This window comes from Cydia pomonella, chromosome 1 (assembly GCF_033807575.1).
Source record: "Cydia pomonella isolate Wapato2018A chromosome 1, ilCydPomo1, whole genome shotgun sequence".
Lineage (NCBI taxonomy): Eukaryota > Metazoa > Arthropoda > Insecta > Lepidoptera > Tortricidae > Cydia > Cydia pomonella.
The window spans coordinates 33,893,066-33,914,669 of record NC_084703.1 but is presented as its reverse complement, the minus strand read 5'-3'; the positions used below and the strand labels follow the sequence as shown (position 1 = coordinate 33,914,669).

The 21,604-nt window shown below is 35.0% G+C and overlaps 1 protein-coding gene across 4 annotated transcripts; it reads left to right on the top strand.

The window, feature by feature from the left end:
• The first annotated feature begins 1,957 nt into the window (after positions 1–1,957).
• Positions 1,958–21,540, top strand: LOC133520613 (methionine-R-sulfoxide reductase B1). Of its 4 annotated transcripts, none has more exons than XM_061855161.1 (4): positions 1,958–2,177; positions 2,315–2,419; positions 2,932–3,093; positions 21,497–21,540. In XM_061855161.1, exons 1-4 carry the CDS (start codon positions 2,075–2,077, stop codon positions 21,523–21,525), a joined length of 399 nt encoding a protein of 132 aa, XP_061711145.1. In that variant the 5' UTR covers positions 1,958–2,074; the 3' UTR covers positions 21,526–21,540. The 4 variants fall into 4 exon arrangements, with proteins under 4 accessions (XP_061711145.1, XP_061711136.1, XP_061711128.1 ...); XM_061855152.1 differs by lacking the exon at positions 21,497–21,540 and adding an exon at positions 20,441–21,426; XM_061855144.1 differs by lacking the exon at positions 21,497–21,540 and adding an exon at positions 12,340–14,703.
• The last annotated feature ends 64 nt before the right edge of the window (positions 21,541–21,604 follow it).

Below are 21,604 nucleotides of genomic sequence, written 5' to 3'. Positions count from 1 at the left end.
CTTAGATCAATCCATCAACCAGCATTGCAATGTCCTCCAGTATGCGGATGACATTGCAATATATTCGGCCCATAGGAACGTCGTTGTTGCGTCCCATCACATAAACAATTCTCTTGCTTCTCTGGGTCTTTGGCTAGATGCCCATGGTTTAGACTTGTCACCTTCTAAGAGCTCTGCTCTAGTCTTTTTCAGAGGCAGAAATTGCCCTCCTATTAATGTGTCATTTCGTTCTCAAGTCATCCCGGTCCATAGGAATGTAAAATTTCTAGGTGTGACCTTTGATTCCAAACTATTATGGATTGAACATATTAATAGTACAATTGGAAAGTGTGAAAAAAATTTGAATATCATTCGAGCCCTATCAGGCTCATGGTGGGGGCTCATTCTCAGAAATTATTATATAACGCTTTAGTTAGGTCTATTCTTGATTTTGGTTCCATTATAATTGAGTCATGCCGTAAAAAAGATCTTAAAAAACTAGATAGGATTCAATCTAAAGCCCTCAGAATAGTTACTGGCGCCATGAGATCTTCTCCCATTAGAGCGCTTCAAGTAGAATGCGCTGATCCCCCCTTAAAGATTCGTCGCCAGTATTTAGCTGATAGATATTTATTCCGTGTTGCTCAATTAGAAAATCACCCGATCTTCCCAAAGCTTCCACTATTACAATCTCATGTTGATGTGAATCGGTTATTGCTTAGAAGACCAAAACCAAATCTTGTTACTAGTCTAGTTAGATTAAATAATATTGAGGCTCCGTTAACCCAATTCCCTAAGATTCCCATTTATACAGTGCCTTTCGAAGCCCTTATGTTCCAGCAAAAATCAGTGAACATTGGAGTCAACCGTAGTTCGACTGACGTCAATGACAGATTCCTGTCTACAGTAAGAACTAAATGGCAGGGATGGGATTTACTCTTCTCTGATGCTTCAAAATTTAATAATAGTCTAGTTGGATGTGCTTTCATTCATGACAATTTGAAGTCAACCCACAAATTCCAACTTCCCTCGGTCTGCTCTATTTTCACCGGAGAATGCGTAGCCATTTTGAAAGCTGTATAATATATAATAGAACACAAATTGCCTAAATCGGTAATTTTCTCTGATAGTCTCAGCTCGATCCAGGCCATTACCTGTAGCTCTATTAAAAATTGCTCAAAATCCCCCATAATTTGCCTAATTAAAGAAGCTCTTTTCGCTTGCCATTTGCTAAATTTAGTAGTTCAATTATCATGGATTCCAAGCCACAAAGGCATTCATGGCAATGAAAAAGCGGATGAAGCTGCAAAAGAGGCGGCTACAAACGGTAATAGGTCCTTCTTTCGATGTTTCAGTAAGGACTTGGATGTAGTTTCCTCGGAAAAGCTACATTCTGATTGGTCAGATCTTTGGGTTACCAATAATAAATAACAGTTCTTTCAAATTCAACAAAAAATTTATTCTAAGCCTTGGTTTTTCAAATTTAAGTTTTAAAAAAAAGTAACGAGTAGTCTGATTCGCCTAAGGCTGGGTCATGTGTGTTCTCCGGAATTTCTATTCAGGATAAAGGTAAAAGGTAGCCCGGAATGCCAATGTGGTTATGGCGTAGGCACAATTGACCATATATTTTTCGAATGTCCGTTGAACCGTCTTTGCTTCTACGATCTCTTGCTCAAATTCAAAGTATCTCTCCCCTGTAATGTAAAGTCTCTTCTAGCTAGTTCTGAACCCAATGTATTAAAACTGTTGGCGTATTTCCTTGATAAAAATAATATAAGTCTTTAAATATTTATTATATTTTTAATGTTATATTGTTTAATCTTTCATGTTATGTATATAATTCTCTAAATTCAAAATTCTGGGCTAAATCATAGGTGCACTCCTAAGTTTGTCCCTAATAAACTTGACGTTGGCAAAGTGCCCTGGCAGCAAAAGCCATTCTAACAAAAAAAAAAAAAAATAGTTGTCATCTTTTTAGTATCTACGTAGTCTTTTTCCGGTGCTGGATGACTATATTATAAAGGCGACATTATCTTATCGTTGTTTAAAAGCATTTGATTGCATAACAATATTCGTGAATTAGGCGATGTGAGTTATGCGCATTCTACTCAGGCCATTTATTGCGTCCAGACAAGTAGCGGGGCAGCAACTAAACAATAAGGTGATACCATTAAAGCTTAGACATCCATTTACAACAGGTATGTATAGCTACCCAGGCTCTCTTCCGCCCGCGGTATGCCTTGACAGTAGTACGTAATAACCTCGTCGTGTTTAGTTTGGCAGCACGCCAGATCAGACGCAGTAGCTCTTCTACAGTTTGGTTCCGTATTTACAGCTTTAGTGTGGAGAGCAATGGAGGATAAAGAAGCCTTGAAAAAGCGTTTAACGCCACTGCAATACCATGTCACTCAAGAAGCTGGAACTGAACGACCATTTACAGGTACAATAAGACACTAAATATGTGTTATGTAGAGTTGGTAAGAACTCTAGTCTTTTGAGTCTAAATTTAGAGAAACCAGTCGTTTTTGAGTGACTGCACTTAAAAGACTTCAGAGTCTATGCCTCAAGTAAATCCCTTTATAGAGTATTTTTTTGTTGCAACTTTAAAAGACTCTAGTCATAGTATACTTTGTTAAAAAAATTATAGGTACCTACGAGTAGCACAAAAGAAAATTGACAATTATAAATAGTTTATGCATAACCCATGAATTTAATGTGGAGACAATGACATTTAGAAAACTTTTGTACATAATTTGAGAGATCTCTTTAAAAGGCTCAAGTCTTGACATAAGACTCCGGTCGTAATAATGACTCAAGTTTCGACTTAATGAGTAGTCTGAAGAATTGAGTTGAGTCTTATAGCAGAGGACTCAAAGGATGTGGGTCCTAGCCAACCCAAGTATTATGTATAAAACATATGATTCAATGTTTAATGACACTGTTTTATTTTAGGGTGCTATAATAAATTTTATGAAGAAGGACTGTATGTATGTGTAGTCTGCAGACAGGACTTGTTTAGTTCTAAAACTAAGTTTGACTCTGGTTGTGGCTGGCCTGCTTTCAATGATTGCCTAGCTAAAGATAAAGTCACTTTGCACCAGGATACAAGTGCAGGTATGTATTTTGATTACTAATAATGGCAAATAATAAAATTGCTTGGGAATTGAATGTACTAATACTCATTATCTGTATCACAAATTTCATTCTACCATACCCTAATACCTATTAGCTTTGTACTGTGTCTATTCAAGCAGAACATTATGTTCAATGTCACAGCCAATGCCAGGAGAACTCATTGTATTACAGGCTTCCAATCTGAATCATATCACCTTGATGCCTTTAACATTTGTTTATTAATAATGACTAACTGGAGGAAATAAACTATTTCTATTAATTTAAAACCCAGCTTTATATTTAACTGACAAAAGTTAACTGACCAATTGTACACCTTATTCTATTGACTTAGGGGCTGGAGTTGGCCATGTAACTGTGCTGTGCTGTCTGCTCGCTAAGTTAATAAACTTGTAGTTGTAAACAAAAATGTAAGCAAATATGTGTCCTTTATTACTGAATAAAGGTATTTTGCCCACTTTGAATCCCAGTGTAATGTTAGACCCATATCAATCTTATTGTTACATTATTGAGTGAGTTGTATTGTGTAGCATGACAATCTGTTGTTAAAATCAGTTATCTATATTTTAATTTACTGACTAAATCAATCAATTTTGCCCAAAGGGTAAAAACCCACTAGCAATATTACAATTAAGGCTAGTCGAAAATTTTCAATCTAAAATATAATGTGTAGAAACATTGAGAAATACAACACATGCATTATAAATAATTATAATTAAATCATACCTACTTTGTAGACTTAAGGCAAACACATAATAGGTGTTTCTGTTCTTCTTCCTCACATTGTCGGCATATTGCCATGGCTCATGGGAGCCTGGGGTTCGCTTGACAACTAATCCCAAGATTTGGCATAGGCACTAGTTTTTACGAAAGCGACTGCATCTGACCTTCCAACCCAGAAGGTTAAACTAGTCCTTGTGGGGATTAGTCTGGTTTCCTCACGATGTTTTCCTTCACTGAAAAGCGACTGGTAAATATCAAATGATATTTTGTACATAAGTTCCAAAAAACTCATTGGTACCAGCCGGGTTTGAACCCACCTCCGGATTTCAAGTTGCACATTCTTACCTCTTGGCCAACAGTGCTTGGTTCCGGATATTTTGTCACATTTTCAACCTTTCAGTGAGCTCACACTTATCAACTGTTGATATACATATTGATAAAATATATCAATCAAATAAAGAATAAAACATGAAGAAACCTTATATTAACAGACACTTATAAAAATAATGTAATTTTGCTCCTACATTGGTTGTTATATAACGGTATAAAACATTGTGTGACAGGGACAACATAATTAAACATTATTGCTAACTACAGCTCATTTGTCAATACCCACTATCATGTTGTCACTGTCACACATATTATATCTTATACCTTTAAACGAGCAATTCTTGTATATATATATATATATATAGCCTCATTTAAAAACAAATTATTATCTGTTGACAACCTCAGCTAGCTCGGCTAACTTAGTTACTTTTGTGTGGAAAATTTATTGTTCGTATTAAGTAGGTGTTTTGTTAATTAATATCATATTTATATTTATATTAAGGTCTTATTCTGAATCTTAACTTAAATAATGCATGCTGTGATTGCCTTTAAGTGGGGGATCAATTATAAATGTGCTCTTTTAGTATGTAAATTATAGTATGTGAATTGTATCTTCTGTTGGTGATCCTAATAAACAAACAAATAAATAAATAAATATATATATATATTTCTGTGATATCGGAAACGGCTCTAACGTTTTCGCTGAAATTTGGTATATGGGGGGTTTTTGGGGGTATACAATCGATCTAGATTAGTCTTATGTTTGGGAAAACGCGTGTTTTCGAGTTTTCATGCGTTTTTCTTTCGACGCAGAATATGGTCACTAATTTGGTGTTGCCGGCCCCTGTCCGTCTGGTCCAGCGGGTTAAGACGCGGACGGCTAGAAACGAGTGTTAAGGGTTCAAATCTCGCCCGGTGGCTAACTTTTGTTTTTTTTTTTATATGTTCAACTTATATACCGTAAAACCACCCAACTATAGTCCAAAGCTCCCAACTATGGGCCACAAATAAACTCGAATTTTTCTCGTTCAGGTGTGTATTTTACTATATTTTTGTAGTTCTAAGGCAAAGTATGTTTATAAATGGAAGGTAAAACTAGGAGTAAACCAAAATAAACATTGGTATAGATACTTAATTTCCGTTTGAACTTGTGGACCATAGTTGCAGTATTGGACTAGAGTTGGGTAGTTTTACGGTATAGTTTTTTAATTTTTATTGTTTTAGACAAGTTTAATTTAGTAAAAAAATGTAGTTAAGATTATCACCTATACACCACCATATTACAATAAATAGTTATAACCGAGCAAAGCTCGGTCGCCCAGGTACTAACATTTTATAACAGCCAATGTGGGAGCACCATTTCATTATTTTTATAAGCATTTGCTAATATAAGGTGCATTGGGGTAAGACAAAAACGAAAAGGGATGTTGATATGAATCGCGAATGTATAAAATGTTTTTTACCAATAGCAATATTTAAATGCTGAAAATCATATTTTGTAAGTGTAGATATAATAAATTAATTTATAATCAAAAGTTTTTAAAATTATGCCTCAGTATCACGTGACTGCAATCTCCAATCGAAGCGCGTTACGTCACAGTGTGAGAAGTACCCACATGCTGGCACTTCACATGACTGTATTTGAAAAATATTCGTATTGCAACTCTTTCCTTTGACATAAAAAACAAAAGAGATGCAACACTTATATTTACCAAGTCAACTACCAGCAATAGACAAGTTGTCAAACCTGGATAAATACACAACTATGCAAAGACACAAACCAAAGTTGACAAACTGTCATGTTCATTGACAATCTTTTTGGGGCTTATATGCGTATACTTGCAAGACTTGTTTGAATTATTACGATGGAGCCTGGACTTATCAAAGGAAATACCTAGTTCAAATTTACCAAAAGTAGATTCTATGATGGCGAGAAGTTTTTTTAGTAAGGTCAAGGATTCTGTGCAGCAAAGTTTAGGTAATTAAAACAACTTTGTAACTTTTTATATTATAATATTTAATCAAAAAGCGTAATATTTAACATGTAAACCTTTTAAAGTATATCATATTATTCCATACAGTTGATTCATTAAACTTGTTATTTATTATTTAATACTACAGCTTTCGATCTATGCTTATGACTGACAGTTTGACAGCAGTCTGTTTATTTAGCACATGTGACATCTTGGAGCGTTTGGGCGTGAAATTGATTTTTTATTAAAATTTATTGAATAACTTTTTTTTTAATAGCATCGTTCGCAGACGTTTCTGCTTGTTAAAAATTAATTTAATGAATAACATTTTTAAATATATATATATATATATATGTATAAATAATTAAGTATCTATCTATAAAATAAAAAGAGTTCTAACAAATTTTCAACATCAGCATCTTTTCGAGCGATGGCGCAATACCCTTTGTATTAGTAGTAGATGGCGCCACTTTTTGATATTTAACACATATCAGTGAGAGAATAAAAATCTTAGTCAAATGGCGTCCTAAAAGTTTCATGTGTCGAAAGATGGCAGTAAATTTGTCATATCTCTATTTCAAGTTCTCTTATTGGGAGCGTGCACGATGGCAGCGCCGCCTAGCGTTCGCAACTATTGGGGAGCTGTCAAATAATGAGCTCAGCAAAATAAAGATTATTCCTTAAAAATGTTACTATAATACAGTTACCAATGTGCGGAATCTTTTCGTTTTTAATGTTAAACACAGTTGACTTTTGCTTTACTGAAAATTATCTGTGTATTTTATATTATTCGGTTAATTTTCTCCGTCGTTGTTTCGTTACAAATTAAATGAAAAAATGTATATTTCATTATGTTTTGAAGGCTCACTTCGTGATCCTGTTCCTGGGGATACGTATGATGCTTTCAAGTATAAAAGTTCTACCCTTCTTCACAGGTTTTAATCAACTCATTTTTTGTTAAAACATATGTTCTTTCGCTTATCACAACGTTTGTTGTGACAGACAACTCCGCGTGCCAAAAGTATGTTTCTGACGAGCTTTAAGTAACTGTCATTATAACGAATATTACAATTACCTAATGGTGGTACACTGTATTAGCCATACTATTTTATTACCATCCAAGCAAAACTCTGCGTTGACATAGACAAGATAAAATGTTTAGCCGTTACGTTGGTAAGCCTGGAATAATACTATATGATATAAAAGCCTAATCTCTAGCTTGATGTTGGAAATATATAAAGTTTACTATTACTGTTTCATCCAGTATTATTGCAGTTTACCATTTATCAGCTATCGTGACCTATTTTTATCGTAAATATGATTTTAAATCAAAAATCGTGAACAAAATAACGGAATAGTATGAGATTTCACGGAAACACACGTAGCATTTTTGCCACATTTGGCCACATCAAGCGCTGTGATCGTTCCGTCTTCTCCCACCACCCGCTTTGCACGCTCCCAATAGGTTTCCTTCATCGTCACAGGAGTTTTGAAATTTTCATTATGCCCAACATAGTTTTTGCGAATACAATCATTTAAGAGCTTGTTTAAAAAAATATTCTAATGATGTGTAATGCAGACAACAATTCTGCATAAAATGAGTTGCGAGCAAAATCTGTTCATGCTTAATAAAAGATTTAGTTGTTCGTTTTAAATCCACTTTTTTATATCTTCTGGCATTGGCTATGCAAATAAGATTCTTTATATGTAAGTATACGAGTATGTAACTACAGGTACAATATTCACACGTATTTTAAGTTTGCTTTTTAATATCCACTTACATTACACACATTCAAATAATATATTTATTCTACATGTTATAACATCAATATGCGTGAAACACAGAGTGTTTATTAATCTTAATCAGTCTAGGTAACAGTGGCGAGTTTCCAATAGAACTTGATTCCCACCCTTGAGGCTCATTCATGGGCGTCAGCAGGTACAGGCAGGGGGGCAGCTCTGTCCCGTCCCCCCCCTCTCCCTCCCCCAGACCTCCGGCGATATCAACTTGCCCCCCTCCCTAGTTCACTCGCTGGCTACGCCCTTGAGCTCATTTTTCATTAAGATAGCTCCCGCCCCCGCGGTTTGACTATGAATATTCTTGACGCGACGCCACTGCTCGGTAATTAGGTATGTTTCAAGAAAATTTCATATTAGTGTAAAATCATATCAGCTACAAACAAGTTTGTAGCGCTTTCTGTTTTCGATAATATTTAATTTGTACTTCTCACAAAACCAGATGACAGAACTAAATACATCTTAATCAATGTAGTGCAGCTTTTCCCATACCAGGGAGAAATAAAAGTGTCTAAATAAAGGGATTAATGGGGATAACAAAACACTATGACAGAATAGACAGACAGACAAATGCCAGCATCGCCTATTGACCCTAATCTAAGTAACTAATATTTTGTACCAACCTGGTTTTATGTTCATAAGTTTTGAGACGAAGACAAAGTCATGAAAATAACTAAAATCAAATAAGTAATTATCGAACTGCTTCATATTTAATTATTACTATTGATCAATTATGCCCATATTTTCGTTCGGCCTCTGAAGAAGTGCCAAAAATTCAAAAATCAAAAAATTATTCTGCAAGTGGGCCTCAAGGGCTCTTTTACAAGTCAGTACAACATTATAGTGACATGAAAAATAAAATATATAACAACATTTATAAATACAACAGCCAATACCTGGGTAAACATTACATTATTATAATAATCTTAAAATAAATAATTACTACAATACAATAGAGATGTATAGTCTCTATGATTAAAAATACATTAAAAATGTTTGAAGCTTATAGTGTGAATTCTTTTTTTTTACGACTACCTGATCAAGGCGAAAAAAAAAAGTATTTTCAGGCTGGTTTAATGTTAGATTGATTTTAAAACTACGTACAAAAAGTGTGTCTGACAGTTTTACACTTCGAATTTGGCACTTTTTTGTTATGAAAAGTTCCTCCCCACCGCAATACAGGCATGATAATGATATTGGTTATTCAGCATAGAATTCGAAATATTACTCAATATTTTGGTGCATAATTTAATATTCTAATTATTAGTTTTCTTCTACTTCCGTTACTTTCCCGCCAGTAAACATAACATTTTTGGATTCGTGCTGACACCCCCGAAATGCCAACGTGTGTTACACGGCTGCTTATAATGAAAAACACAGCAGGCCATTTTAAATAAAGTCAATTTATTTAAAGTAATTATAGTGTGCTTGTTAAATAAAATATTAATATAATCGTATAATATTTCAGTAATTGCATTATTTGAGTTTACATTCGTCTCAAAACTTATGATCATACTCGTACTAAGTAATGCTAAATGTGTATACCTACCTACTGATATACAGAATTACGAAGAGCAAACGGATAGCAGTTTGATTTTTAAGAGTAAAAATATAAAATAAATATAATTATTTTAATCAATTATTTAAAAAAAAATGGATTGGAATGGAGCCACGTAAATAAAACACATGCCCGCAACTGTCTGTTTACTCTTTCTAATTAATGGTGGATTTAAGTGTATGCAAATTGATAGGACTACTTGTATTACTCGTTGTGAGCCTGCCTTTGTACAGTATGTAAGTAACTACAGCACGGGTTCAACATGTGGTGGGGCCAATTATTCGCGTGATAAGCAATTGTTTTAAAATAATGTAATAATCTTGTATTAGTGTAGGTGTTACAAATTAGTCGCGACATTTTCAGGGGCTATCTCAGCTCTTTTGGTCAACCGACCGGCAGTAGGCATTAGTGTTGACCGAACGTTAATTAGAAGTGACCATTAACCATTACAATTTGTAATGGCTAATGGGCAATTCTAATTAACGTTCGGCCAACACTGGTAGGCATCTAGCACCTACTACACCAGGAGTTCCCTAACTGCGCCGCGGCGCCCTGGTGCACCGTAGCCAGTAGAGAGGGGCGCCGTGAGGAAATTCGAGCAGGATGTGCAATACCTTGTATATTTTGAATAGCCCATGTAGGTACCTATCTATTTTGAATAGCCTGACTAGGTTAGGGCGTCGAGATCTAATCCGAAATAATCTAACTAATTGTACCTAATTAATAAGTGGTGAACGGTGTTGGTCACACATACTGTAAACAGTGTTTAAAATACTTTATATTTTTAAGCCGTTCTTGTAGTGACTGTTTGTTTACCTAAATCAATTAAAAAAAAAATCGCTAGACTGGCTATGCAAAAATTATTAATTTTTAGTCTTCCGTCCGTCCGTCTGTCTGTCAAGACATCACTACTACTAGCATATCTGGGGAACGCGTGGAGGTATCGAGTTAAATTAAAACCGTATACTCAGGTCTACAGTCCCTTGAAGCCGTGAAAAAATCAAACTTCTGAGTCAACGGAAAAAAAATACGGCCGTTTATGCCGCAAAAAATGTATATTTCAACACTCAAGTAGAGATGGGTAATAGCGAGTAAATACTCACGTGTAGATACCGAGTAAATACTCAGTATTTTTACTCAATATACCCGTATTTACTCATTTATACCCAAATCGGTGGGGATAAACTATTTAGAGTGCTGAAAGGGCCATATAAATAAAATTGTAGGTGAATTTTATAATCCGCTACTGGATTAAGTATTCAAAATTTATTGTATGTACTTAATGCAAACAGACTTTCATGCATTTAACTTAAATAGAAACTGCTAAATTGTCGTAACACAATGGAATCAATTAACTTAAGACTAATTCCAGCTTCTTAACTAATATGTACATTTTTTTACCTTATTATATACATATATAGGTACGAATAAGAAAACAACCAAATATTGACGTACGATTTAAATAATGATCACCTACTATTTTGCAATCATAAGGTTCGTCAATTATGAGCTAAGTGCCCAGCTGGACATAAGAAAACACATGAGAAACTGAAATAACGTGACACAAAAATATCGACAGTTACAAAACCTTCATATAATCTGTTACACAGGAACTCAAGTGTCGATAAAACTTCAACTCACGCTACTTTTATGCGGCGATAACTTTTTCACACAAAGATTTGGGAACACCTGCCTTAGTTAAAGTTTTACAACTAAGAATTACCTGTCCGCTGACATATGTATGTATGTATGTATATACTTTATTGTACATAGAAATAAAAACACGAAAAACACAGTTACAGAGTAAATTAAATACAACAAAGGCGAACTTATCCCTGTATGGGATATCGCTTGTCCTTATTAGTCATCAGCCCACCCTCTTGTGGACGGCTAAACTAGCTGCCTAACACAATTTCTGAACACGTGCTGTACTGTTACGTTAGCAATTTGTTGAACATCTGTGCCTAAGTCAGATAGGTGTAGGGCTAGTTATAGCCACGAATCGCTTCGTCTATTTGCCCCTATCGCTTGAATACGAAAGAGTGATAAAGAGGCAAACAGCCGATTTTCTTTTAGCCCCTCCTCTAGGACAATCCTTTATTCTTTTTTCGTACTAAACGATACTTATGTATATATTTATCATATACATATTTCAACAAGTATATTTTGGTGATGGGAATGTGGAGTTTTGGTGCTAATATATTTTTATCTTTTTTTCTGTCTGTCTTCCCGTACCCCCTGAACACCTTCCGACACAATCCTGAACCCAACGCAAACGTAAGTCGTCCCAAATTGGTAATTATAATTTGTCTTCTTATGCTTTTTCGTCGTTACGTATAATCTTTATTCCATTGTGCGTCGCCCTTACTAACCCGAGCGTTGCTCACTTGTCTTACTTTATATCTTCTCTTTCCTCGACTTCCTAATTTGTATTACTACTTTACACGATCATTTTCTATTTAAATTGCGAATTAAACAAACATTAATTTACTACATGATTATTATGTTTACGTTCACTCGCTATTAAACGCATCTCATCTCATGAATGTTGTAATATGCATGAAATCGGCACTGCATTATACCGGTCCCTCGCCCGCTCCCGCTACCCCGCCCGCCCCGCCCCGCCCGCTGCCCGGATGGCCGTCGGTTGGATGACTCCTGCGACGCTGCGACAACGCGCCTGAAAATTCACGACATCAACTCTGGAAATCATTTCGGATTATGTACTCATGGCATCACACAATGGTTTCAATCTGTATCTGTGTAAATAAATGGTGATGTGGGTGAACGGATTGTGCTTACGGAATTAAGTTGGAGCGAATATATTACTAGTTTTAACACGGCCAGGTTTGGTGCGAACTGAGGTGCGATGCTCCAAGTGCTCCGCTCACCTGGGCCACGTGTTCGATGATGGGCGGGCGCCCACCAAGAAACGTTTTTGTATTAATTCTGCCTCGATGGACTTCATACCAGCCGAAGAAAGGAAGGATTAGCTTGTCTCTAATGTTTTTGAAAGTAATAATGTAGAAATGTTACCGATACTTTAAAATATAAATGTGTAAACGGATAAGACATGTAAAATAAAAATACAAAATCCAGTCCCAAGCCCACGCAACGTGTAACTCAAACCTGATAGATTCCAAATTATTTTATTAAAACGAACAACAAACGAACGAACATGTATTGATATATTTTATAAAATAATTTGTCTTGTTGTATAGGTACCTAACTTGTCATATGTATACCTAACTTCTCGATTTGATGATTAATGATATTCCTAAGTCGCCATGTTGCATTTTTTACTTTTAAATTGTAATACTTAAAGTAATAAAAAGTTCAAGCTGTTTATTGAGTGTCGACTTTCGACTCAATTGCCTAAAGCTAGTCCTTTTGAATTGTTACACGTTGACACTAGACAAAAGATGATAAAGACAGTGACAGTCCACATGTCTGTTGTGACACTGATAAAGAGGGGGCTAATAGCAAAATTGTAGTTTTTATATTAATTATTAGAGCCTCCGCTAGCTGGCGCGGGTGCACGGAGCTGACGAGCGGGTTAACGAAAAATAGTATGGGAGACGCTAACTGAAGCGGACGTGTGCGGCGGATTTAACCTACAAATAGCACCCGCGTACGTGCGCACGCGGCGGGCGTCATCAGCTAGCGTAGGCCCTTACACGTTTTAATCAAGGGCTAATGCCGCGAAAATCTCTGAAGCTAGACTATATTTGGGAGCGCAGACTCTAAACAAAACCTTAAAATGTTAAAGTTGACGAGATTGAAAAAAATCACGAAAACATACCTAATTTTTATTTCAAATATCAAATATCAAACATTTATTCAGCAAATAGGCCACAGGGGCACTTTTACATGTCCATTTTTACAAACAATAAATTTAAAAAAAAACAATTACAAATATCGAATCTATGAAATAATAAATACTTTATTAGAGATGTATACTGTCTCTAAATGTCAAATTACACAAAAAAAACTATGATAAAAAAATAAAACCATAAAATACTAAAATTCTTTAGAGATGTATAAGTCTCTAAGTGTCAGAGATAAAATATAAAAAATATATTAAATTATCCTTGGAGATGTAGAGGGTCGCCAAGGCTTGAATTCTTATATAAATAATTATAAATAAATAAATAAATAAATAAATAAATATAATAGGACATTATTACACAAATTGACTAAGTCCCACAGTAAGCTCAATAAGGCTTGTGTTGAGGGTACTTAGACAACGATATATATAATATATAAATATTTATAAATACTTAAATACATAGAAAACACCCATGACTCAGGAACAAATATCCATGCTCATCACACGAATACATGCCCTTACCAGGATTTGAACCCGGGACCATCAGCTTCGTAGGCAGGGTTACTACCCACTAGGCCAAACCGGTCGTCAAATAATTAAAAGACAAAAAAATTAAAACAGACAAGAACCGAATGAAGTGTCTCACGTTAATGTCACTCAAAAGTAAAGTTACATACTTTAACATAACCTGTACCCCGTGTAAGCTTAAACAGACCGGTCTCCACAAACAATTTGTTTTCAATTGTATATCGTTATTCTGCATACCATAGCAGTGTAATTTTACATTATACATATAAACAAAAGTATACTTTTAGGGTAATTAAGGTAAATTTAATTTCTAATTTCCTGGCTTTACGCCCTCTCTTAATTGCAAACCTAACATTGTCAATTTTATATTTACATACAGTGTACCTTAGAGTAATAACGAGTCAATATTATTTAGTTATTATGCAAGAGTGCAAAGTTGTAGATGTTTACTGATAAGTGATAACCTAGTGAAAGAAACTGAAACCAACCCACATGATTCGCAAGTGGTGCTAAAATATAAACCTTTGCCGCTGCGAGGCCCTTGAGGCTCGATATAATAAACAACTTTGCTCTCGAGCGAAATACAACAATTTTCAACTCACCAGTTAAATAAATAAGTTTCTTTTTATCAACACCTCAATTCAGTCAGATAGTGTTGTAATAAGTGTAGTAGTCATCATAAAGTTACCACAATTGTTTTGTCATTGTTTTTTATTTACATGTGTTAGATTAATTTTAAGAGCGATTTTAACAAGAATACCTATTTATTAACTATATATTTACTTCGACCGAGATGAATATTTTTTGTCTAATTGATAATGTCAAAATAACTGAAATATAATATTTTTTATGTATCATTGTCTTTTTAATATACCTACTCAGAGAAAAGCCAGTCAGCTATGAACAATCATATTCGATTCTAGGACCTATAGCTCGAAATTATATTTGAATTACCTATTAACTTGGCAAAGTTCGAGAATCGTGACACTCCCATCGTCCGCGCGGGAGGATGAGGGTTATTCCTACTAGTTACCACCAAGTCGTTACCAGTGGTAACTACTGGGAAAAAATCCCACTAGTTACCACCAAACCGAGTTGGTGGTAACTAGTATGTATACACTAAAGAGGTTGGTGTCCTGTGCGCCGGTGTGCAATAACCAAAGAATATAATACTCACTAGGAGAAGAACGATAACTCCATACAAAAAAATGTCCCTTTCAAAAGTTCGTTTATACTAGTGGCGCTCTCTTTGTATCTCAGTACTAAAATTGACAACCGGTTTAGCCTGGCGGGTTTTGGTAAGTAGTGATCCAGTTCTAGCTAGTGGTTTTGGGTTCGAACACCGGCGACGGAATTTCTTTTTGTATTTTTTTTTTTTGTTGGGGTGAGGTTTTTAAATTAGTATTTGCCAAATAAAAAAATAGTATGTTACATATTAATCAAAATCACAGGCATCTTTTGTCCTAAGAGATAATGATATCTATATTTTGAAGTTTTTTCAATATAAAAGGTAACAATACAGTTTATTATAAATATTTTTATTCCTATATATTAGGATCAAAAGAGCTTAATTCGTTCGAAAAACATACAATAGGCAGGAAAAAGTCATTTTCTTTTTTACATACCTATATGAATTTTATTCAATGAGATCACAGGTCGGTAATTTCGGTTCATTATTGATGTGGGTACCAAATAGAACACTTTCACTGCCAAGAACTCCACTAGGGAGTTCTCGAAAACTTTGTTCACATGCCACGCGACTCCCGAGGGGAGTTCGTACTATACAATTATAGATGACTAAAGGCCATGCCATCCGACTCCTCTAGCGAGTTCTTACGAAACTTACGATTTTTCAGGGTTGTCACTATACCTCGGTTTTCGTTTCGTACGCAGCTTTATACTAATAGCTAGCCTAGTAAATGAAGTTTAGAGTAGGGAGGTATCCGACATACCTCCCTAATATACACCGTGGCCCAAAATTACGTTGACAAAATTAAAAAGTAAAATTTTTGAATTTGGAACGCCAAACGAATTCGGTTCATTTTCTGTTACATTCTTACACATATTGGCAACGTTTTATGAATAATAGCTTGTTTGAATTATATGAATATTTTTGGTTTTTATGATGTCTACGCAGCGTAAAGCAATAATTTCCTTGCACGAAACGGGAAAACGACAGTGTGAGATAGTTAGATCGCTCGGTGTCAGTCGTCAACTGGTGTCCAAAACTATTGGGCGGTATAATGAACTCGGGCATCTTGCTGACCGCCCAGGAAGAGGAAGAAAGAGGACTGTTAGGACTCCGAGGCTTCGAAATGTTATAAAAAAACGGCTTAGTCGTAATCCACGGACCAAAGTGCGAAAAATGGCTCGGGAACTGGGTGTAAGTCGATCAACGGTCCAACGTATTGTCGCTAATGATCTAAAATTAAAGGCATATAAGCTACGTAAAGCTCAGCTTCTAGAAGATAAAGATAAAAAAGTTCGTCTACAGAGATGTCGTTTGATTACGCGACGTGCCGCTACTGAAAAATGGAAAAATATCCTTTTTACTGATGAAAAACTTTTTTGTATAGAACAGGCCCACAATCACCAAAATGACAGAATTTACTCTTCTAGTCGCCCCGGAGAGGTCGCAGTCATTCCCCATCGTCAAAAGCCGGATTCAGTTATGGTTTGGGGTGGTATTTGCTCTACAGGCAAAACTCCTCTCATTTTTATTGAAAAGGGTGTAAAAATAAACCAAGAAATATACAGGAGAGATATTCTGGAAGCTGTAGTTCTTCCTTGGAGTCAACAACATTTCGGCAACCAGCCGTGGATATTCCAGCAGGACTCTGCTCCATCTCACAGGGCCCGAAGTGTGCAGCAGTGGTGTAAAGACAATTTTCCAGGGTTCATAAGCTCGAAAGAGTGGCCGCCCTACTCACCTGATTTAAATCCAATGGATTATAGTTTGTGGTCTATCTTAGAAACAAGGGCCTGTGCTACAAAACACAAGAGTGTAGACGCTTTAAAAGCGAAACTTACCCAGGAGTGGGCAAAAATAACCATGGAGGAGCTGCGGCATATCGTTGAAAATTTTACCAAACGTTTGCGTTTGTGCATTAAAGCCAAAGGGGGCTATTTTGAAGACAATTGATTTTTCTTAAATAAAAAAGGCTGTATTTTTAATTTTAAGTTGTATTGAATAAGTTATGTAAGTATTTAATATTAAAACTTAAAAAAATCTTTGTCAACGTTTTTTTGGGCCACCCTGTAATATGTATTTATGCTCACTATGCAACTAAAAATGCATGGCGTTGGCAATTTTGTCCTTTGTGACAGCCCTGGACTCCCTAGAGGAGTCGTCGGCATACGGCATAGAAATAAACGAACTCCCCAGCGGAGTTCTTGGCGTGCAGCGTTGTTTATTCGCCGAGTGCGCGTTTGGACTCCACGGGGGAGTCTTATATAGATGTTTGTATTTACGCCGGCATTCAGCGGTGGACTTGAGTTTTGGCCTGGCAATGACAGTGTTCCTATCCTGTGCGTGTGATTATTATCTTTTGATTTTGTTAAGGCGTTATTTATGTTTAGGTCGCCTATTTTTAACCATTGATGTACGTAATAGGGGTAGATGAGGTACCAGGCTCTCGATCGTGAGCCACAAAATATAGGTTCCGGGACCTATATTGAATTAGTCGTACGGGTGACGCTGAAGTGTCAACATTGTCATCAAATTCGATAAAATATTGCCAAAGAATGCCGTGTTGCGCCTTTTTCCAGTGCTTCAATAGCTCCAAGCACAAAAACAAAGCTCACGGTATCACTTTTCATTCGTAAGTACTGTTATAACATTTGAAAACATAATTTTTTTCTAAATAATATTTAAAATTTCCTTGTTATTGAGTGAGCGCGACAGCTAAATAATGCATTACCCATGTGAGAAACAAGTTTATCCGAGTGTCAAGTAGGCATGCCCGCTTCATGCATTGTAGAGTCAGCAATTTTTTTATAAATATGCAACATGTTAAATCATGTGCTCCTATTCCTTGAAACTATAGAATGTAACCGGTTTTTATTTTAATATACGAATAACCGGTTGTTAACCAAAAATCCAGTTTTTCTGATAGTATTTTTAAAACAATATCTTGCATTAACTTGAAACCCAAATATCGGGAATAGTCCATCAAAAGTTACTAAATAGTACTTGTACAACAATAGGAAAACTATGGACAACATTTTTAACCAGAGCTTGGATTTACAATTTTAATATGCGAGTTATAGTGTAGTTTTAAGATGTATTTATGTATGTTGAAAACTGTGTAAAAAATATTTAGAACAGATATTAAATCAACCAAATTTAACCTATTTATTTACTTCCTTTTATCATAAACAAAAGAAATAAATAATAATCATCTCTATTTGTCAAGTAAAATGTATGATGACTGGTCTAGCCTAGTGGGCAGTGACCCTGCCTATGAAGCCGATGGTCCCGTCCCGGGTTCAAAGTTCTGATGATGGAATCCATGAAGAATTGAGGGAACACCTAAAATCTTATAGGTACACATATAGTGATTTTTGTAGTTTTTGTCTACAAATTAAGCATTTTCATCCAAAAACTGGCAATTAGTGTAGTGGAACTGCTGATGATGAACAGAACGAAACTCCCTAACTACGTATTTACCGTTTGACTATTTGTTTTAATTTGTCCTCTTTGTAGAGCAACTAAGGTGATGAAAATGAAAACGATGAAAATCAGAACGAATACTTTAAATTGAACATTCTAATGTAAGGGCACGCTGCCGTCTCAAATCGAGAAAAGTGGGACATTGCTAATTTCGCCTTCGATAGGGAATGATTTAAAAAAATATAACTTTTTGCAATTTTTTTAACTAAAAATGAGTATGAACGTTAATAAAAAAGATGGTATGATATGGTGGACTGTTTGAATAAAAGGGAGGAAATATACCTTTGATATTGTTTTAATAAATATTTACAATAAATAGAAAATCACATCAACGACACAACCTAATCAGTATAAATAAGTAACCCGAAGTTATCAGAATGACAAATACTTTTTTAAGTCAATTTTGAATTTATAATAGACAAATAAGAAAAATAAGCCTGATGCTGCAAAGAGTGTGCAACAGTTAAAAAAATGAAAACTATTATTTTTAGAGAAAAAACTATAACTTATTTCTATTTTAAAACGAGCTGCAGCAGTGGAAATGCCTAGCGATTGAATTGTGAAAATTGAAAATGATGTTCGGTTTCGTTTTTGATACAATTTTTTTCTCTCCATAGATTATAATTTTCTTTTTTATACCGCCCTCTACGCATTTTTTTTAATTGTATAGATAAACTATCGGTTTTACATATAAAATACATACGGTTTAACATATTTTATTTAGTGTGTTAGCGAAAAAATAATTGTTTTCCATAAAATAAATAAAGTGCCTATTTATTTTAATTTCGTATATATTTTATAAATATTTGTTTCCTGACGCTACCTAATAAAGACCGATGTTGAAGGCGCTTATTCCCATGACTTACAACTTGTCCAATATAAGTGAATCCGTATACGTATCGTAACTATGAATAAACAAGGTTCACACTTTTATATTGGTTATCTAGAGTCGTGCGCTCGGCGAACGATTGGAATATATAAATACCAGGAGTAACTACGAATTACCAGTGATTACAATATTGGCTCTTTCAAGCGTACCTGTCTTTTCCGAAAAACCATCAGAAGTGAACCCCTGAAACCTCGAGATCCCTATCAACTGAGATCATATCGTTATACTGGTTTTCTCGAGGCGACACGTTAGTTGAACATGGTGAATAGTCGACCAGGGTTTCAGAAGTAAAAAACGAGGGTCAATTTCATGCTTTAAAAATATGATAGTCAATAATTTGATATTAATCTCAGTGTAACTCGCTCGCTCAGATATTTGCTTGAGAGAGACGGTCTAAGATTAGGTAATATCAAATCATTGATATTTTTTAAAAATCGAAATGACTTAATATCACTTTAAGACGGCAATGTAAGAAGTATGTACGTCTCGCCTACACATTTGTATAATGTTATTAGTTTTTCTCTGTTGCACCTCGAGGAATACGCAAAATATAGGGATCTCGCTTGCGCAGCACTATTAACTACATATATTTAGTTATCCTTGTTGCTCGTTGTGCACATGTACATTATAATGGTGAGTAGTATTTGCAAATGAATGGGTGCTGGACCAGATTTTAGTTTTGTCAACTATTAACGTCACATATCTACCCCTTTTACTTACATCAATGTTTTTAGCGCATGTTTTAATTCCCAGATTACCTTCATAACAATAAATAGAAGTCATTAAAATCTTCATGATAAAAACAATTTTATATATATACATATACTATTTATTGCATTTAATATAGCTTTTTATATATCTAAAATGTGATCTTTGGCACATCTGATTTTACTCCACAATTGCAATTAGTGTAAATTGTAATCAATCATATCACATATATCAGCCCAAAAAAACTAAAAATACATGAATATATGACAGACAAAAGTTGTTATTACATCTATCCGATTGTCGGACACTTTCTGCTCCACAGCTCAGTGCAGCGGTCTTGTTGATGGTCACCGGGATACTACAACTAGTCGGAATTATGTGGCGGATCCGTGCCTTTTGATTTTGAGCCTTTCCAAGGAAATGATATAACGGCCAAGGATTATTTTCTCACGTTCACCCTCTAAAACAAAACAGTCACATTTTAAACAATACTATAACCTATGTTCCTAATTACTAACCTTGCTAATAGCTACCAGAATTCTAAATTGCCCGCTAAAACAATGTTAAATTTTACATCTATGATGAATTTTGATTGTAATTTTGGATGTGATAGGGCGTCCGTGGGACTTAAGAGGGTGGTAAGATTAAATTTATGTATTTGAATTTGGCAATAGTACACTTATTTTATTTATAGATTAAAATATTTCTTACATTGAAATAATTGTTGTTTCTTAATTTAGTACAATGGATTAAACTTTAACCGTGTCTGAGCGGAGACACTGTGCGGTGGATTTTTAATTTTAAAAATTAATCAATAAATCTATTTCAAGAACATAAATCGTTATTTAATAATTTTATATGAAAACTGATAGTTTTCTTTTTTTGTTAGAATGGCTTTTGCTGCCAGGGCACTTTGCCAACGTCAAGTTTATTAGGGACAAACTTAGGAGTGCACCTATAATTTAGCCCAGAATTTTGAATTTAGAGAATTATATACATAACATGAAAGATTAAACAATATAACATTAAAAATTAACTGATAGTTTTGAAAATGAAAATAGTTTTGCGTCAATGACTTTGACAGCATTGACATTGCAGACTTTTGTCTATGTTCTAACCGGCCAGACCCAAGTGCAAAGCTTTATGGAGGGTATATGTGCCTCTGACCTCCATAGATTTTATGAACATAGACAAAGACAAACTGAAATAGGTAATAATTTATATAAAATAATAATAATTTACATATAGTAGTGTGACAAATCAAAATATTTGATAAAAATGATTTTATTTGTTCCCAAAGTTGAATAGACAAAGTCAGATAGGAGCAATGTTGCTGTATCAAAATATTTTTATACTAATAACTGGTATCTATTTCCAGGGCGTCAGACCACACATGTGCAATTATGAAGCGTTATGTCTTTCTAAGGAAGTCGACAGGCCTTGGCAATAACCGTCTAGAAACCGAGTTACCATAGATATTCCTGCG

What these genes read in the sequence shown, in the direction of transcription:
- LOC133520613 (XM_061855135.1), top strand. Translation starts at nt 2,075, where the DNA reads ATGCGCATTCTACTCAGGCCATTTATTGCGTCCAGACAAGTAGCGGGG. An exon ending in TAGACATCCATTTACAACAG is followed by an intron (nt 2,178 to 2,314) that starts GTATGTATAGCT and finishes CCGTATTTACAG; the next exon opens with CTTTAGTGTGGAGAGCAATG. An exon ending in GCACCAGGATACAAGTGCAG is followed by an intron (nt 3,094 to 12,303) that starts GTATGTATTTTG and finishes TACGGAATTAAG; the next exon opens with TTGGAGCGAATATATTACTA.